General features: G+C 40.4%; 1 protein-coding gene and 1 non-coding gene across 2 annotated transcripts in view; one reads left to right on the forward strand and one right to left on the reverse strand.

Moving 5' to 3' along the window:
- LOC142029037 (chloride channel protein C-like) overlaps positions 1 to 13,014 on the forward strand; it is an 82,194-nt gene extending 69,180 nt beyond the window's left edge. The window contains exons 14-16 of the mRNA XM_075023266.1: positions 8,557 to 8,653; positions 9,648 to 9,743; positions 11,876 to 13,014. Coding sequence (XP_074879367.1) covers positions 8,557 to 8,653; positions 9,648 to 9,743; positions 11,876 to 12,127 — 445 coding nt within the window. The 3' untranslated portion in view covers positions 12,128 to 13,014. The remainder of the gene's footprint in view (positions 1 to 8,556; positions 8,654 to 9,647; positions 9,744 to 11,875) is intronic.
- A 4,725-nt stretch (positions 13,015 to 17,739) lies between these two features.
- LOC142029600 (U6 spliceosomal RNA) lies at positions 17,740 to 17,808 on the reverse strand. Its single transcript, XR_012649963.1, has one exon. It is a non-coding gene; the product is annotated as a U6 spliceosomal RNA (small nuclear RNA).
- Between the last annotated feature and the right edge of the window lie 3,066 nt (positions 17,809 to 20,874).

Genomic DNA, 20,874 nt, shown 5'->3' on the forward strand with positions numbered 1-20,874 from the left:
ACAGAAGATATCTGTCTAAGCAGAAATGGGTAAAACTTGGTTTTCTGCTACTTCTGTGCAGGATGTGACATTTCTGGCATCGTGCCTGCATTTTTGTGTGTATTTTTTCACCTAAGAAACCCATCTCTTCCCACCCATCAAGTTTACTGAAACTTCAGCATTTGTGGTTGATGGAAATTGTTATTTTTAGGCCCAAAAGAAATTTCAATAAAAATATTGTAGGTAAAGTTGTCAAAACTCCTTGTAGTTTACCATGTTTGTTTGAATTGTTTTTTTACACATTTTGATATGGTATATGGGAGTGTATTGACTGTGTAATTGCCTTACTCAAACTAAGTTTGTTTGATACAAGTGAAGTGTTCAGAGTGCCTAATTCCCGTTTTCAGAACAAAGTTGGGAATCTAAGATCCTTTCAAAAAATAGAACTTTGTGCTCTAAATCAGAAAAGAAATATATTCAAAAGCTGTGGTCTTTGTGTGGTTGAAAAGCTACCACAGCTGGGACTTTCAGAAATGCCTAGTGACTGGAAGCATGGCTTCCCATCTGAAGACATTTCACAAGGTCTAATATTCCGGAAAACCAATTTTATCCCTCTTAAAATAAAGGGTAATTACTTCTGAAGGTCTTGTTCCGGAAGGTGAGTTAGAGCCTCCTCCTCAGCATAATCACGCCAATAGCTCTAAGTTTTGTGAGCTTTCCGTACAAATGCCCAGCTGGGCTGAGCCAAAGCCGCGCGGGCCCGCAGAGCGGACACCCCTGGCCAACCCAGCAGGACCCCATCGCTCGCACAGGGCTGGATGTGGAAACTTCCTTCAGTCAGGCTGGGAGCGCTGGCGAGGACGCTGAAGGTTCCATCTTTCTGCCTCAGAAACTCAGGGGAGGTAGTCAACATCCGCTTGGTCGGCAGCAAACTCCCCGCTCTAATTTCTCGCTCGAAGTATGTCAGGTCTAACGGAGCCGGACTGCCAGAGCTGCACCTGAGAGGAGGATTTCTGCCTCAGGTTAGGCCCTGGTCTGGAGCCAGAAGAACTGCCAGTGGAGGGAGCCAAACTACATTTCTCTTTGCAATACTTATTTTGCTGCTCCTCTTGCTGCACTGCACTTTCTGCTTCCTTCGTGGCAGGAGGAAGCCAGGTACAGAACAGTGTGTGCTCATAAACCTCCTACTCGATGGTTCTGCTTTAATTTCCCTGCTTGTAAACTGGTATGGGAAGGGAGATACTCTGCTTTCCGCAATCAGAAGTCATGGTAGAGCAGCTGTTCCCAGTAACAGTAATGACACTATTGCTGAGACAAACATTTTCACGATGATGCATGGGAACACTAAATCCAAACCACATTGTTTAGCTAATGCATGCTTTCACTCTGCTAAGGGGGAATGTCACATAACTGAAAGTAAATTGAAGAGATCAGGGTTTAGAAAATATGACAAAGTTGAAAACTTAAAGCTGTATTACACAGTAACATCCTTTAGCAGAGAAATCATTGATCCAAAGTGGTGTGTGTACGTGTATTTTATGGCAGTTTATTAGGTATGACTCGCCTCTGGTCAGTCCAGTGAACAGAAACTGTTGTGAGTCAGGAATGCTTTCTGCCAAGCACCTCAGTAAAACTGAGCATAGCATATTGATATGTGCTGTGGGAAAGGAGACCTAGCATTGCAACATATCATAGATATGTCAGGCTGTAGGTATGGTTTCTGGTATTTTTCTTTAATCTGCCCTCCCAATTGGGACTAATGAAACACTGCTCTCAAGGCGTGTGCGTGTGCATGTGTGCGGAGTCCACACACACTTGTTTAATAAGGCAATACCTTTATTTTTCTTAGCAAAAGGAGAAGTACTTGCCTTCAGTAAGCAATGCAGTGCAACAGCTTAGGGATAAATGGAAAGTTAAAGATGAATTGAGACCCAAAACATCAATTCATAAATTAATTACTGAGCTTAGCAGTATCTACCTTACTATTGCAACAGCCTTGCTGCTGGCACTCTTGAGACAATTGATACACATTTGAAAGCTTCTTGGCAAGCCTTTTCCTTCTGGCACTGTTGTGGGGAGGTTGCTAAGTTTAGATCACAGGAATGCAAAGTTACTCAATCAAACACAGAAGTCTGCAAAGTTCATGCAATAAATGGAGATAAAAATGAGGTTTTGTTTCTTACTAGAGGATCATGGACAGCTTTCCTCCTTCCTCCTCCTCGTGGCTTTGCTGTAAGTTTTGGGCAATGGTGATTCTACCAGGTCTAATCAAAGCTAGAAACACTGTTGGCAGTGGTTTGAAGGCTGCATTTAAACTCAGCCAGCAAAGAAGAAAAAAAGGGGAGGGGGAGCACGTTAGGGACTTGAAAACTATTTTTAGGTGTGTGGACTAGGGAGCTCACGGCAATATCAAAGTGCTTTTGTGATTACTTGGTTTTCATGTTAGAGGGTAGAGTCTGTCAGCACATTGTTTGTTTTTACTGTCTGGACTCCTGCTTTTGAAAAGCTGATCCAGTTAATTTCAGTGATATGCTGTACAGTAATCTTGCCTATTAAAATAAATGGAATCCAGCACTTTCAACAAAAGCCCTCGACATTATGATCCTCCCATGTATTGTCAGGGTCCTGGGGCACTGCAGCTCATGAATAACACAGATGGAGGAAGGTTTATAGAGTCTGTGGCAGTGGTTTTATTTCGTATCCGAAGTGTGAAAATTTTCTTCCAAAGAGCAACATTATATGATACTTTTAAAATTAGTAGGCCTGTTTGGCCATACAAATAATTGTGCAGGTGCTGTAGGACTTTGTGACAGAGCCCTTTGGAGGGAAAACTGGAGTGTTGCAGAGGCTGTGTGCTAACTCAAAAAGCCAAATTAAAAACGTATGCAGCCTCGCTGCAGCATGTGGGTGGCTTTTAGGCAAGTGCAGAGTGTTGTTAAATGTTGAAATCAAATATAGGCATGGAGAAAACTGGTGTGTGAATGGAAAGACTGATCACATACTTGTCCTGTCATTTAAATGTGTGATACGTTCCTCTGAAATTGAAAATCTGCCTGGTAACAAGCCAGCTGGTAGGGAAATACAAATCTGATCCTAAATCTTCATCCTTTTCTAAAATCTAGCCTTACTGTAGGTTTGAAGTGCTAAGTTTGCTTTTGCAATTTATTAACAGCTGTCTTTGCATTTTCATGTTGAGGCTGTGGACTTACTGTCTGCTCATTCACCCTGACGATGGTCCCCATAAAACCAGGCAGCTGGCAACTTAAGTAATGAATATTAACCTCAAAACATAGCTCTGAGGTGGAAGAAATCCCTGGTTTGTAGATCTGAAAACTGAGGTACAGAGATTAAATATTTATTCAGCATCCTTTGAAAGGCTGTGGCATGGACAGGATTTGATCTTTGCTCTGGAAAACCTCAGTCCAGTACTTGATAATAACCTTTTGATCATCTTGTAGGTAAAATGCCAAAAATTCATGCAAAATCCCTTCTTGGTTTGAAGAACAAAATATTAAGTAAACATTAATGATTTATGTTGCCTTACCTGAAACAACCCTGTAACCCTGCGATTTTGCTGTATAAGATGAAGATTTGGTGGATTTTAGAACAGTTCCTGGTATGTGATGATCTAGTCCTTATCCACTGTCTAGCTCACCACACGCAGAATACTCTTTTTTACCAGTTAAAAAAAGGCCCAATGCTATGTAAAGCCAGGAAAAATGCATTTAGTATAGTAGCGGTGATCTTACCAAGAACATAATGTAACAACTATTCTTAAATAGAATTTACATTTTACAGTCCATGTAAAAAGTTACTCTCAGTGTGCCCTTTTGCAAGAGTTGCATGCCTATGCTAGAACTTCTTCTGAGAGCAGAGCAGTGATCAAATCCTGCAAGATCCTCTAAGCACTCCTTTCATTTTGACTGCTGTGAAAGTTGAAGGTGCAAGACACTAAGTCTTAGCTGCAGCAAGTTTTCAGAGACTTGTTGATACTGTAAAATAATTTATACCAGCCAGGCATGAGGATGAGGAAGGACCACGAAGAGAGTTTCAGGGTGTGTTATTTTAGTGTGTCATTTATTGTTACTTATTACTGTTCTTCTGTCATCATTTTTTCAAACTGACTGACATAAATCAAAATTTAGTAATTGATGTCACTGGGTTTTAAACATGTTTGAGAGAAGCCATGAGACAGTAGGTTTTTAATACATGGAAGGGACATTTGTTTTATTCTGGTCAGAATATGTTAATCACTGGTCCTCACTGAGTTGGATATTGGCCAGAACATCAGATACAATCAGCTCAAGAATTAAAACAATGCAGGTACCTTTGGTGGATTACTGCAGGAGAAATAAGCCTAAAGCTCTCTGAAGCAAGCTAAAAATGATGGTTCAGGTTCTCTAATCCTCCCTCATCCTCCCACCCCACTGTGTAACTATTTTATCCATTCAATTTGGGAGACTCATGCCCTGAATGCTGTTGCCAGTGACATCACCTTTTAATCTTCCTTCTGTTCATTTGCAGCTACTTTGGAGCTGCAGTTTCTTTTATGTCACTCCCCCAATATTTAGAATTTGTAGTTTCCTCAGATAATTGGCCATCTTGACAAGAAGAGTGACACAATCAGCTGTCAGATACTTTTCATTCCTGACTTCCATGCCAAATCTGACATGTGGATATTGGGATAATAATGTGTTATCTTAATTAGGTGTACCTTCATGATGAATGCTTTATAACAGATAGAGCATATGAAACTACTGCAATGCCTTGCCAGGGTATCTTTGAAATGAGATTCCCTACTTAAGGGTTTTCTTCCTTCTTAAATAAATAAAGAGTAAACGAACAATTGCAGAGTCCAAGTCTGAATCCTAGTACTTCCTGTTAAACCTCACAAAATAGTGCAAGAAACATGTTTGGTCTGCTTTCTAAGGCTTGATGATGTGATAGGAAGGATGTTGTATGTAACATCAAAGAGTGATGTTGTTATACCTCTGAAGCATGACTTCTGGAAGTCCAAGTGAAATAATGTATGTTCATTTTTCTCCTGAATATGGCAGTTTTTAATAGGCTTGGATTCTTATCAGAAATGTTCCAATGATTTCCTTCATTGTGTTTGCGTGTGCTTTTTTTTTTTGACTAGCCAAATTTCTCTCACAGTTCCCAAAGCCCTGTTAAGTGACTCCCTGCTGGGTTTAGTTAAGAGCGGTGCCGAGCAAATTGCAAGCTGCCAAAACCGGTCAACAAACCGGTGATGAGCAAATGTTTCTGCTCTTTCAGCTCATGGTGAATGTTGCTGTTTTTTTAATTCCAGCCCATGATGTTCAAGTGGAAAATGGTGAAGTCTGGACTACGGACAGGCCTGAGCAGTGTTTTGGACCTGAGCATACAGAGTCTGGCAAAGGATCAGGGTGGATCATAACTTTCGCACTTGACGTCTATATATTCATGTTAGGATTAAAGTCTTGAGAGTATTCCTGGCCCAGTGATCATCCTTGAAATCAACTTCTTGGAGCTGTACATGATGATCTCGGAGCAGAATTTAGATCTGTGTATTTATATCTCACTTAGAACAATTACAGACCTGTTTGTGAAAGACCATAAAATGTGAACCTTTTGAAAGCCCTGCAGAACAAAGTGTGTAATGCACCAAAGGTAATTCATAGGGCATGACTGGATTAATTTCTTTTCTATGTCCTCTGCTGTAGTGAGTATATTATGAGTATATTGTGTTTTCCTCTCTTTCCTCCTCCAACTGTAGCCTGAGGGGAATAGATCTTGCCTGTTTTAACACGCCTGTACTGTTCTTTTTAGTGTGTTCTCTTCGTTGTCCTCAAATCCAAGTCCATTAATTGTTTATGTGACATGTCCATATGCTGGCATGCACATGGCAAGAGGCTTAGGGCAAGCCAGTGACTTTCCCAGGAGGGGAAACATGAGCCCAGGGCGAAGTATTTCCTCAGTGGAGTTTTCTCAGCAGTTAGCTCTGCTGCAGTGTTGTGTTCTCCTTAGTAATCTGAAAGAGATTTTATGATAACCAAAGCTAGTCAGATATTAAATTGAAAAGTTTCAAAAGTTATGAAGCATACTGAATTCCGTGTTTGTCCTGTCAATGGGATGTGCTTTAAAGGTCAGAGCAGGTGACAGACTCCTAATGTTCCTGGCTGTGCCACTGATTTTCTTTAGAGGTGATGTTTTTCCACAAGTTATATTCACTCAGGTCTTCACCTGTAAAAGGATGATACCTCTATCCCAGCCAGAGGCATACTTATTTATAAATCCCATTGAGAAGCTTAGATGAGAGAACAAAGCCATGTCTGCATTAACAAAATGCAGATTTCAAGACTGGATCTACAGAGTGGAACAGCTGACTGTTTCAGGAGAAAGGGGACTGCTCTACAATGCTAACCAACTCATGGGAGGTGGAGGTGATAGGATAGGGTCCTTCAAATGTGTGTTCCAAATCTGAGATAAAATGAGGAAGTAGATGCTCCCAAAGTATCTTCAGCTGGAGAAAAAGTGGACTATATAAAAGACCCGAAACACATGAAACTGCAGTTTAATGTAATACATTGGAAACTAGTTTAATGTTCCCTCTTCATGTGTGAAAGCTCAATGGTATTTCATAACAAGTTTACTATTTTATTTTTTTTTACTCTTTACAGTTTTGATTCAACTTCATCAAATGCAGGACAAAGAAGTATAGAACAGCGAAGGGGAGACTGTTTGGAAAAAAAATAATAGAACGACAAATAGCCTGCTGGTCAGGGCAGCCAGCAGGAACGGGGTGGGACCCTGTCATACAGATCCCTGTTTATTCAGCATGGAACCTCTCCAACAGGAGAAATTAAGACATGCCATACATAGTCACTAATGTTCTTGTTATGAAGGAGAGTGTGGAGAAAGGGTTTGAACCTAGTTCTCCCATATCCTGTCCCTAGGGAGGGCACTAATCACCAGCTTTTGCATCTGGCAGGGATGTCATCTTAGTGCAAGTCCTCTGCTGTGGAGTGCTAATCCCACCTTGAAGCAGACTAATCTTTCCCAGGAGACATTATGTTAAACCTAGTATTTTTCTATAACAAGTTTTGGGTTGAACAAATCAATATTTTAGGATACAGAAATATTTATTTGAAAAATTCCCAGCTTATACTTGGTGTTCCAGTCACAGAAGCCACTTTGTACCTCATTTGTATTTCTCTGATGCCCTAATGAAGATTGTGTGTCTGCTCTCCTCTGGGTCCCTCAAGCACATTGTTTAGCAGTGTGTTGCACATCTTTGTACTACTGTAGTAGCTCCTAGTTGTAATCACAGATCAGGGCTAACATGATGTTAAGTATGTTGCAAAACAAAAAGCTTTGTGGTGGTCCCCAGGGTGTTTGTTATCTAAATAGAAGTTAAAAGGCTGGAAGTGGATAGTGTGGATGAAGTATGTGTAGGGAGCAAGGAAACACTAAGATATAAATGCTAATTTCAGATATATTGCTTGTCAAGGCTTTATACGTGTAGTGCAAAAGGGGAGAATAAAAAAAGGTTTGAAATGTTATAGTAATTGATAAAGATATCAATTTTCACATGACTAATTCAGCAAGAATATTAAATATCATAATGAACTCTAGAGTGCAGTACTGTGAGAGAAGGTTTCACTGATGATTTAAAATATGACATGAATTTTTTGCAGATCTTGTGTTTTAATGTAGATGTTACTTAAGAAGGATGTGGGAAGGAACAACAGTCTATCTACTCATATTCAGATAATTGTATTTGCTTATTATTTGTGTTGTCTTGTTGGGTGCAAACTAGACAGTGCATGAGCTGGTCCTGCCAAGCAGGTTTATCTGGGTCAAGAAGAACATGTAGGATAGGTGATGTCCTTTAATGTAATTAGCCAAACCTAAACCAGAGAACACCTGTATGATGCTGCTATTGCTGATGGAAATTTAGGAAGAGGAAATATGTGGTCAGACCACTAATACTCTAGAATCATAGAATCATAGATTATCTCAAGTTGGAAGGGACCCCTAAGGATCATAAAGTTCAACCCCCTGCTCCTTGCAGGACTACCTAAAACTAAACCATGTGACTATGGGCATTGTCCAGATGCTCCTTGAACTCTGACAGGCTTGGTGCCATGACCGCTTCCCTGGGGAGCCTGTTCCAGTGACCGACCACCCTCTCAGTGAAGAACCTTTTCTTAATGTCCAATCTAAACTTCCCCTGATGCAGCTTCTTTCCTATCGCTGGTCACCAGAGAGAGGAGATCAGCACCTCCCCCTCCGCTGCCCCCCTTGGGGAAGTTGTAGACTGTGATGAGGTCACCCCTCAGCCTTCTCTTCTCCAAGCCGAACAAAGCAAGTGATGTCAGCCGCTCCTCCTAAGTCTTGCCCTCAAGACCTTTCACCATCTTGGTCGCCCTCGTCTGGACACGCTCTAATAGTTTGATGTCCTTCTTATATCGAGGCGCCCAAAACTGCAAACAGTACTTCAGATACCATCATATATCTGATGCTAAAGCATTGAGTGCTTGCTTTTTAAAATTTGCCCCTTATAATGACTGTAGTCCTCTTCTCTAACCTTAGGTTAGAGCTGTGCATGCTGCTGGAGAATGAGCACATCTTTGAACCACAGACAAGTGATGAGACTTTCTCCTCCTCTCCTCCTCTCTCCTATGAGAAGGTAACCCCTTTTCTTTCAGTTCTTTCCTTGTTTAATCAGCATGTGTATTGGGTGATTTAAGATGAGCTCTCCACGAACAAAGAATTGATGTAATATATGTGGTAGAGATAAAGAAGCGGTCAGGTACAATTTAAATTAAAGGGTGACCAGAGACCTCCCAGGGACAGCTGTCATAAACTATCGAGTCTGGAAGTTGTGCAAGACTGCTGGCACAGAATTTCCTTGCTCAGATAGGGTGTTCCAATCTTCTCTCTCAACTTCTCTGCGGATAGCAGAATTATTATAATATTTAATTCTGTATGGGATAGCACCTCTCTGAATGATGAGTGTTTATAAAAGCTTTCAAACTTGAAAAGCATGTAGCATTCTTCCCTTTGATAGATGACTAAAGGATTTTTAGGAATAGTAAACATTAAGCGTGGTAGAAGAAAATCATGTGTTACCAAGGCAGGACTGGTAATGTAGTTCTGAGTAATTTATACAGGCACAACTGGAAAGTTGTCATATATTACTGAAGCTTGGTCTGCACATGGGAATCTGGCTGGCAAAACAGTGTTGAGAAGGAGCAGGGCAATTACGGGGTGAGGTGCCAGGATGCAAACAGGTACTCCTGTGCAAGAGGGCTGAAGCTCAGCTGATGGCTGATACCGGTTTTGTTGCATTTTTCTGCACTATGCTATCATGTAATTACCACTTAGTGTGTGAATTTTCACAGTGTGAAAAACCTCACCCCTAAGCCAATATAACTTGCATTGTCTTAATAGCGATACGGTTACACTAAGGAAAAAAAAATCTTTTTGTAAGTTAAGAGTGTTTAATTTTAAATTGCTAATTTAAGCTTTATTGGCAAAAGAATGTATAAAGTTTGGACAAGCTCTGCCAGCGTAGCTCTGCTAGAAAACTTTTTCTGAAGAGTCCAAATGGAAAGCTTTTGAACCTTGGGTTTTAACGTGCAGTGCTGAAGAAAAGAGAAATGGATTCTTGCCTATTCCAGATAACAGTGGAGAAGCTGCCCAATCTGTCGCGCCTAACCGTGCTGCTGAATCGCTACACTACAGATCCCCGGTATCAGCAACTCTTCATCAATCTGGTAAGACTGAAGCCAACTCTAAAAACAAACATTTCCTCCATGAACAATGTGTTTGTTATATTTTCTCATTTGTTTATGATGGCTGTGTCAGCCGCACTGATTTACATAAACACTGCCAATCCTGGGACGTTACATTCTCAACAAAAGTAGCTGAGTACAAACAGCATTCCGAAGTTTTAATTCATATTGTATAAACATAACAGATGTTGATAAAATGAGCCAAAAAGAAAATACAACAAAGGAGACCATTTCAAGGGGGCTTTTGATTAAAATACATTCCAGATTGACAAAATGATACAATGTTAATGGAATAGATCATTTAAATGTCATTATTTGGCTCTTACAGTCCTATAAAGCAAATATAAAGCAACACTTTTGAGATTTTAGGCTCCATTACAGTACAGTGCCTATACATCAACTTATAAATAAAGCTATATTTCTTTCCCCTTTCCCTTTTTTTTTTTAATCCCTGCTATGACATTGCCACATTTATTTCCTAAATACTGTACTAAAATACTGGTCCAAAAGCAATAATGTGTTTGGTATACTGAATAAGGCCTAAAATAAATATGTTATAAACAAAATAAATGTAGTTTCTGCCTTGGTGAGTTTCCAGTCTACAGCATTGAAACTGAGGTGGGGGGACACTGGGAAATCCAGGCCAGAGAGCCCAATTCAGATGGGTTTTATTTAAAAAGATACAAAACCTGCTCCTGTTTACTCATGTGTAAAGAAGATGGGACTGAATTTGAGATCCATCTAGTCTGAATTTCTTGCTTTGAGAATAGCTGGAAGCAGAGAAAAGTTACAAAGCCCACAATGCTCCTAATACCCATTATCTAGTTTGGTTTAAGAGTTTCCTTTTAATAGATGGAGAAACTGAGGTGGAGAGAGGACACAAGGCTTTCCAAAGTTCAAGAGGAGGTCATACATAGGAGTAGAAGCCAGTTCGGCTGAGACCCAGTCCAGTGCTTGCACCATTGGGACACACAACTTTTTTGTTATGGGAAACCTATTGCACTCAATTAGTTTTAACATTGATAGCTAACTTTTTAGTACCTTATGTGATCCCTGAAGCACAAAGTTTAGTATCCCTTCCAACAACTTGTTATTATCACTCATGAACACTCTGCTTTTGATATCCACAGAAATATCCATTGTGAGTTCTTGGGCGTAATGATATCCTGTGGCAATGAGTTCCACAGCAAAATTATATTTGGTATAGAAAGAGGAAACCTTTTTACCTTTAATTTTTTTCCTCCTTATGTCTTTGAATGTCTCATCAGTCCTGTACATGAAAGAGGGATAAGACACGTGTCCCTCTATACTGTGCATTTATTTATATTATTTTATTATGTCTTTGTTTCATTCTTCCTCTGTCTGGGAAAGCATACACTTGGGAAGCGTAATACACCTTCTTTGACAGAACTGGCCAAGTCATGAGAAGGATACTGTAGAATTATGTGAAAAGTAAAAACTTAGTGAACACCTATATAAGCTATAAAGACCAGCTTGGTTAACAATAAAATGGTCTTTAGCTCTGTTCCTATCAAGAAACAGTTATAACCCTCATAGTTTTCAGTGACCAGAGTTAAGTACTTGCAGTCCCTCTTCTTCTCAGAGCCATATGATTGTTTTCTTTGTCCTCTTCCTCGCAGTCTATGTTTCTGTGTGAATTGACTTTTATAAGCATTTACTGCAAAATATTACAGGATGTCATAAATGGTTGTGTAATGAGATAGCAGCTATAAAAAAATCTTAAGACTTAATAAATATTGGGGTCACTGACTATTTCCAAGTAAAAACTCAGACCATATCAATGGAGCTCAATTTTGCTTTTCTAGCCTGTTAGATTTGGGTACATTCCAGTCATAATAGTTTATTTAGAGTGAACCTGATGGTTTACCAAAAAAGAAAGTGTTTTTTTACTATGGTATTTCCTGATGCTTTAGGTATAATTGGGAATGGGGAAGAGTGAGAGAAGAACTAATGTTCTTATTGGCTCCTGTCCCTCAAGCCTGCTACCTCTCTCTCCCCTGCCTCCTTCCTCTGCCTTGCCTTTCCACTCCCGTGGCAGGGGTGCACTCGTGCTTTTGTGTTCTCCCTATGTCTTCTCTCTCTTTGCCTTACAGGACCCATACATAAACAAATCTGCCATGTCAGTCCAAGCTCATTTCTCGCTGCAACGCACCTACATCATCTTTCGCACCCTGGGGCTGCGCCACCTCACTGTTGTTGACCGGCAGAACCGAGTGGTTGGGGTGATCACCAGGAAGGACCTGATGCCTTTCCCACTGGAGGAGAGGCTGCGGCTCCAGCTAGCACCACAGAGCCCTGATGTGGGTGAGCAGCCCCTGGATTCAAGGCCATGGATGTGTTCTTAGACTTTGTCACTTCTTTTTGAGCCTATGTTCTTTTTCAGGAAAAAAATAATCAGAGCTTTTCCACTTGATCCCTCCTGGAGAAGAGATGCTTAAAAGCTGTTGTAATGGGGATTCTAGCCCGGAGCTATGTCTCTTCAGCTCTTTGGTAATTGCAAAGTTCATTAATTTAAGTGCTTGTGAGACAAAGTAAGAATTCATGTGTTTATGGAAGATGTACATAAAATCAGACATGAAGGACGGATATCAAGAATGCTTGTGTCACACTGTGTCTATGCCTTCCAGTGAAAAAATGTCATAACCATTAGCAGCAGTTATGTTGGCAAAGCCTTTCAGTGAGGACTAAATCTTCAACCTCTGAGTATCTGCTTGTTAAAAAGGAGAATGTTTCCATATCAGTGTTTTTATGTTGAAATATGTATGTTTAACTGAGAGGAAATATTGCCCTGAGAGAGGTGAGCAACTGAAAGAAACAAGGGATTGGCCTTTCTTATTGGCCTATGTGTATTAGCAATTGAAAGGGAGAATTGTATGTAAGAGAAAGATATTGGCTGTGGGGCTCCTGCCAAATTCCCATCACACTTCTCAGTGAGAGAAACTTGACATGGTTTTCTGTTGCCTACATTTCTTTCAATTTTTTCAACTCCTAGAATAGGCTCTCTTTCTCTCCTTCCATCTGATTTGATAACATTTTTAGTTGAGTTCATTTGCAGTGAGGTATGGGGCAAATTCTAATAAATGATAAATTGTGAAGTAGTTTTTGTGTATATAGCCGCATATTTACAAAGCAGAGATTAAATAATTCTTCATGATTTTGGAGTCATACAATGTTTGACACCTTGGAAAGTGTTGTTTGTTAATAAATCAATGTGAACAATTTTTTGGATAAAGACGCTTTTAGATTTCCTTCTATGACTATGTAATTGATGTTTAATTTTGTTCTGTTAAATACCAGAGGGATTCCCACAGATTTGGATATTAAAATCAAACATGTACGAAGGAATCCACCACTATTAATGTTGTTATAATGAATACCAAGGAAAACTGGTAATAATTTACTGGTTACAAAAACTTGCCAAAATTCCTGAAAGTTAATTTCTGGTATTTGAATCATGCAGCTTTGAGTCTCCTATGAATCAAAGATTTGTTGGATTTTCTCCTGTTTTCCCTGCTGGGTCTTGTCTTTATTATCAATAATGTTGCTTTTGTAGCACCACAGAGAATGCACAGCACTTTAAAACTTAAGCGTCCAGTCAATGCAAACAGCTGGCAGCCCAGAAACTTAGGAAGGTACATGAGAAAGGCTCTTTAAATGGTCAGTTAAAATATGCCATATGCAGGGTAAGAAATGCTTTGCAAATCATCCGTCCAAGAGACATGGAGGTGGATGTTTATTTAGATCCTGTTACACTTAGTAATCTTTTGTTCATTAGTACACTAGTAAGGTCATTGTCACTATTGATCTATGCCTTACCTACGTGAAAAATGCAAAGTTTTTCATGAAGGAATTAGGGTTTGTGTGCTAGCAGAACAAGAGATCTAATCTAGAAATGCCTAGTGATTTCCCCTTAAGGCAGTAGGAATCTTTTCTCTTGATAACCGAATCTGAATAACCTTGCCATGATTTTGCATTTTTGGTTCAAAGCCCTTTGCTGATTTCCTTTTCCTTGATTTATTGAGTACACAAAGTATCACCCTTCTAAGACCTGAGTAATGTAATTTATTTTTTGCTTACAGTATCTGTGGCTAAATGACTCAGTACAAACGATAGTTGGGATGTACTTTGCAGAGTATGAGGGCTGGAGAGAGCCAGGATATCCGTAACTCATTACACAACTTTGAACAGGTCACTTAAATGCTTGGCATATCATTTACTCTGCCTTTAAAGTTGGAACATTGATATGGATCCACCATAGTTACTGTGCAGAATACATGTGTGAAAGATACTATAGGAATATAAACTATTTATAATAATATTTTGTGCAGGCCAGTTGTAAAAAGCAGTGTGGGATTTGTTGCTCCCCCCCCATCCCCCATCCCCATCAGGAAAAGTACGCACAATTTAGATAGAACTTCTCGTAACCGTGTTGTGAGCTGGGTGGGGGACAGCATGCTGCATTTTCCATACATTATTATCTAGTTCCATTGCTAGATGAGTTTTTTGTAATATATGTGTGTTTGTGAAAACACACGAAACAGAATTCCTTCCAGGACTTCCTGAAACAAGTAGCTCCCTTATATTCTGGACTCCAGTGACAAATCCATCTCATCACAAACCATAATAGCATAATACATATAGTAAAGTGAAAACAGATGAAATTGGTAGGAAGCTTTTCATTAATATGTGATTCTCATGTTCCTTATATAGAACAGGTCTCTAAGGAATGGCAGTAACAAGTAGTCATATAATTTGACTCTTTGGCACAAGATACTTTTATTTTTCTCCTTGTCTGCTTATAGTGCATGATAAATGTTCTGTTATTTCTTCATATGGTTTGAACTAAAGACTAGATAGAGCAAAGATGCTATTTTTATATGAAATACAGTTTGTTTATGAATTTTCACAGTTTCTGAACACAAATCTCTGTGACAGAGATAAAGGGCTTCACAACAAAATTCAAGTCATTCGCATTATTTTTGGTTTGTGCTATACACATCTGTACCTCTTTCATCTCACCCTCCTTTTTGATGGTGTTTTCCTAACACTTCTCTCTTAAACTGAAATATGCCTTAAAACACGGGGAGACTGAACTTTAGATCTAGGTTTGAAGTACAGCCATGCAAAATTCCCACCATTCAATTAAAAAAATGCTTTCACATTAGAAACATTAAACCATCTGTGCATTGCATATCCCTATGAATGAGCATAAACTATTGTTAGAAGGTTTTTGTGGTATACAGCTTTAATGTATATTTTTACAGGTATCCTGTAATGTCTATGTGCTTGTGCTAATGTATGTAACATTGGTGGTGCTTTTCCTGTCATGTGATACTTACATACTTTACAGTTAAGTACCTAGTGTTTTTGAAGTGTCTGCTTTATCGTGCTGTAGAACCTTTTAACATTTTCTTGTTTTCCAATTGATTCTTGCTTACATTTTTAAATGGGATGTTGTCCTTCAATTTTGCATTTATTTGCTGACCATGAACAGAAAAGCCTAACGGAGGGAAGGGAGATGAAGAAATTCTTAGTATCTACTTTATATAAAAATGATGACTTTAAGGATGCAGAGACCAACATTGCTAAGAGTACTAGTAATAAGATATGGTCTATCTTACCTCAAGGCTGAGATAGACTTGAGCCAAAAAGCTAAACGGGAATGGAAATGTAACTAGCTGTACTTCGCAAGAGCAGCGTCTGGAAAATCACTGATGAAGAAGTGCTGCAAAATGTTACTGTTGTCTCTGCTGCCCCTTTTCACACAGCTTTAGCTAACAGAGCTGTCAGTGTACCTCTGGTGATCATGAAATCACTTAATGAAATGAAGTGTAACCAGCTCTCTACTAAACTAGTGGTTAATTAAGTGTGACCATCAAGTGATGGGAACCATAGCAGTATACAAGGGAATGCTTGTTCATTCCTGAAAGGCCTATTAAAGTAAGAGGAAATATGTGATCAGCACAGTTGTCTGAATGTCTAACACGGTATGGCGTGGGAATGCCAGCATCAGAGTTCAAACACATGAGGAGTTACTGCTGCTTACTTGAGGTACTGAACAAACCAGAATAACTTACACTATGTGATTGTAATCAATGCCTAGCACACTTCTGAGGGGCCAAAGCAATGAAATCGTTGACTAACTTGCGGTACCTCATTTAACTGGCGAATCTTGCTTGTCTGAGATCATAGATTGTGTGCAAAGACTCAGTGTTCTGCCACTGAGGCTACTCTTTACTCCATGCCAGCAGACAAACTGTGAAGAATTACCAGTTTCTTCATATTTTATTTTGAAGGGGTTACAGAAGAGAATTTATATTTTTGTGCAGTTTATATCTGCAAGGAGCTCTGTAGATGTGAAGTCTTACAGCTTCTGCTGTGATGTTGCTATAATCACCCCTCTTGTGTATGGTGGAGCTGAGATGTGGGTATGAAGTAGCCTACTGAGGATCGGAAAGTGAGTCTGTGGCAAATCTAAGAGGAGAACTTCAGACTCCTGACTTTTTTCTTCTCAATATGCATCTCTTACTTGTAAAGTAGTCACAAAAGTTAGCACTAAGGGAAGGCATGGTAAGTTGGGTGACTCACAAGTCCTCTCACATGTTGTCAGCTTTCATATGCAGGAGACAAGTGTTTGTAGTGTGATAGGGCTGTCCCTGGTATACTGAGCAAAGCCACCCATGCAACAGGGAGGGCTGTGAAGACTGCACCTGTGCAGGAGGCACTCTAGTCCTGTGTAAGTGCTCTCAGTGACAATGCAGTCTGGAAGCCTCCCTGACATACACTGGGTACAGCTGGTCAGCACAGCAAAGTATGGGACCACTGCTGAGTCACTGCATTGCAAACGCAGAAGGTATGGGTTTCTGTGAAAGCATGAGATGGAAAACAATAAATGCACAAGACGTGACGTGTGTGGTGTGTGTGTATGTATAGACATGAACATGTATGTGTGTGCTCATATGCAGGTCAGGAACCTAATCTTTTTGTAACTATCATTTGTAATTTAGAAGACAGGCTAAGCACTGGATGAGGATATACATTTCCTTTTAGGAAAAAAAAAGGGGGAAACAAACTATGTGTATGTTGAGCTTCATTACCCTACAGTCATACAGACTACTACCTGTAGAAGCCTTTTTAATCCTCAAGGGGTAAGCAATAGGGTAGGCATTAGTGTTGATGCAAGTTATGGGTTGAGAGCAGGGCACGGAGGTAAAAGAGACAGAAGGGATTTAAAATAGCTTGGTGAATCAAGTGCCCAAGGTAGCGGTGTCTTGCAGGACATAAAAATAAGGAGTAATATTTATCTGAAATGCCAACAACAGTATAAGACATAAACATTATTCACAAAAATGCCATGACATTTCTTTAATGAGTCTGGGTGGGGCGGATCTCTGACAGATCTTTCTACCACCTTGTATTTAAGGTGAAGAATATCTAAAAACATCAGCTCTTTGAATGTAGAAAGCTGAGTTTCACAGAATCACAGAAGAATTTAGGTTGGAAGGGTCCTCTGGAGGTTATCTAGTCCACCCCCCTGCTCAGAGGAGGTCTAACTAGATCAGGTAGCTCAGGGCCATGCCCAGTCAAGTCCTTGACACCTCCAGAGATGGAAAGCCCACATCCTTTATTCCAGCAATTGACCACCCTCATGGTAAAATATTTTTCTTATATTTAATTAGAATTTCCCATGCTTCAGCTTGTGTCCATTGCCTATCATTGTGCACCTACAAGAAAAGTCTGGCTCTGTCTTCTCTGTACCCTGAAGTCAGGTAGTTTCAGCAGTCGGGTCTCCTCTGAACCTCCTCTTCTCCCAGCTGAATGGACTCATCTCTCCAAGCCTTTCCTCATATGCCTGTGCTCCAGCCCCCTGACCAGTCTGGTGGCCTGCTGCTAGACTTGCTCCAGTATGTCAATATTTTTCCCATACTGTGGAGCCTTCCCACCACCCCCAAACCAACTTGTGCAGATGCCATGCTAATCTTCTCTGTATCATTCAAATTTTAGTATATATGCTGCTAAAGAGAATATGATTTCATTAGAAGATAAGCTAGAACAATGGATTTTTTAAAAAGAAGAAACCTGGAGACATTGGAAATGAAAGGCTTTTAACCCATTTCTGCCTTCTCCCCCATTACCCAGTGTGTCCTTATGTTCTGGTCTTTTTCTCAGCCCACAATTTTCAGTGGCTTCCTGCACCATAAGGAAGTCCTGACAATCCCCTCTCAGCCTCCTGGGAGTGTTATTTACATTAGCTTGGGTCCTTGGTGGCGTATGTCTCCTCTGCCTCTCTCAGAGCTCTCCTGCCTCTGCTTGTGCGTTTCTCCAATCTGTCTGACTTGCTCTGCACTCCAGAAACTTTTTCCCTGAAAAGTTGCTCAATCGCTGTTGGAAAAGCACAATTTCCTCCTCCTTCTAGAAGATGCCCCCTGACCGAGTGCAGCCGCATTGTTCTCTGCTGTCTCTTGAAAGGAACATAATGCTTATTAGCACAGAGTAACTCCAAATGAAGAAATTAAAATTATACACTCAACATGTTAACGGAAACATCCGCAACATTGTTTTGAAAAATTATTTATTAGGGTCTGGCCATGATTTTGGAAATTATTCAGGGTGGTTTTGTAACAGTCAAAAAACGTAAGGTGCTGTGTGTGAGGCTTTGGGGTTTGGACATATTTTTCCACAACTCTTTACATTTGTCGGTGAGAACATACAGCTCTTTTGACAGTAGGACTTGGGTGGGCTGATGGTTGCTGGATGCTGTAACAGGAGGTTGGCAGCACACAGAATGATAAACTTACTTGTCAACAGCCTCTCTGGCTTTCTTAGGATAGGCTGAGCTTTGTACCTCTGCATCTTGTTTCTCATGTAGTCCTTGGTAATTTCTCTGGTATGGGTTAATTGATTTTGCATTTGTTTGCTGTTGTTTATATGTCTGCCCAACATGGAACCCTTCTCAGCCACAGACGCTCATTTTGTATCTATTATTCCCTGCTTCGTTATGTTGCTTTCCTCAGCAAGAAAGAATTCTCCTTAAATTGTTTGCATGTTGGTGGCAACGGAGATGGAAGACCAAAGAAAATAAAGAAGAGATCCACAGTAAATGTTGAAAATGGGGTGCTTCCAGTGTGTGGGATGGAAAATAAGGCTGCAAGCACTGCTAGGGAGATCTTCAGTGAGGTGACCTCAGCAATGAGAGCCAGAAGAGTTTAGAGAGCACCTCAAGAGGAAGCAGAGCTATGGCTGCATCTGCATACAGTAAGGCACTTTCCCTGAAAAGGAAGCTACTGGCATAGATGGAGGCCAGGTCAAAGGGCTCTGTAGGGCCCTTTTGGCCTCTGCGCCTGCATTTCCTTCCTGTGAAACCAAATGATCGTGCAGGGTTGGTGCTCACTAAGGTTTCCTGTGGCATGGAGTCAGGATATTGAACTAAAACTATGCTCGGGTACTGCAGGACAGATGCCTTAATGACCCATCGGTTCATAGTTCATTTATGGCCCCTTACTCTTTGGTATTGTAAGCATTTTGCTGTTTCTCTCTTATGCAGCATCTTTTTATCTCCTGTTAGTTGTGTATTAGTTGCAATGCAGTTGTATCAACAGCATTTTTCCGCAATGAATTTCACTGTGTTATTTTCTTTCCATATTTCTGCTTTCTTTTCTTTACAGTTTGTTGGGCATTATTTCTTCATCCTTGCTACTGATTGCCTCTTCCTCATTGCTTTGCATGAGAATCCTTTTGTTTGCAGAAATTCAGGAAATTTTGCTTGCTTTACTTCAGAGCCTGGATATTGGCATAGAAAATGAATCACTTTTGATCTGTCCTTGTTTTTCCTTGTTACAAAGTAATTTTCCAGACTTGTGCCAGGTTTTGAGTGCTCCTGGTTTCACTTTTAAAACAGAGCGCTCTGAATTTCCACTGCCTGGCACTGCAGGTGTGGTCAGAATGGCTGCTTTGCCTGCCCATTCGCTTGCTAAATACTACACAGGTCCAGCCCAAGTGGGCTCAGAACACACCTCCTTAAGGCTACCTGAGGCAAGGTCACAGGCCCACTTGGGTGACATTTCACCTATTTCATTAGAGTTTTGTGAACTTGAGTAGAGAGGCATGAAAGGTCTCCAGAAATAAACACAGCAGATCAGGGGCTGTGTGCAGTTTACCCTAGTGATTTAATATATTTTAAGATTAGAGCTAGCATTTTGTGAAATGCTGTTTGAAGTTGTTAATTAGGTTTGCCTGAACAGACTAAACCAGACAGAGCTAATTGGTTAAGATTATAGCGAAAAGATCATGACCTCTCACTGTGAAATGTCTCGGTATATGTTCTTGTTTAGGTCTGTTCTTCCGTTTTTTTTTTGAGGAGGCAGATAAAGCATGCACCATATCACTGAGATGGTGAGGAATATGTTTTTATCATTTGGGAGTAGCATCCCTATCTCAAATCCGCTGTTGTTAATGGGAGGGTTTTTTTCCTAAATCCTTCTGCGTTCATTCTGCTTGCATTTTTGACAGGAGGAACACTATCAGGCGAGTGTTCAACTTTTTGTGAATAAAACCTAATAGGAAGCCTTTTCATAGCATCAGAGCATCCATAGGTACAAAGTAACTTAATCAACTCTCACAATCCACGCAGTTACCGGCAAACCTGATTCATTTTATGAATAATTTTACTTGGACCTTAGTGAGAAAAATGTTCATATGAACAGCATGAGCAACAAATTTCCAGACAAAAACATGGAGGAGGGAGAGTATGTATAGACACAGTCTGTGGGGGCCTGTGACTTCATCGCGCTTCACACGATAAAGGGTTCACTTCAGGAGCTGGTAACGGGACGGAGACTTGAAAGGCCAGGCTACAGGAAGCGGGGATGGTGAGTCAGGAAATGGCAGCCTTCCCTCCGAGTCATCCTTGAACCACTGCCCTGGTGTGCTCATAGTGGGAATCGGATTAGCAGAGATGCTGTTCCTTCAGAAGAGATTTCAAACTTGGGTCGTGACCATCTGATGCCGTTAAGCGTTACGTGCCGTTTCTTCTCGAGAGCACGGATTTCAGATCCCGCGTCTGGTCTGATCTCCAGTGTGGCTGCCCGTGTTT

Source organism: Buteo buteo, chromosome 3 (assembly GCF_964188355.1).
Source record: "Buteo buteo chromosome 3, bButBut1.hap1.1, whole genome shotgun sequence".
Classification (NCBI taxonomy): Eukaryota; Metazoa; Chordata; class Aves; order Accipitriformes; family Accipitridae; genus Buteo; species Buteo buteo.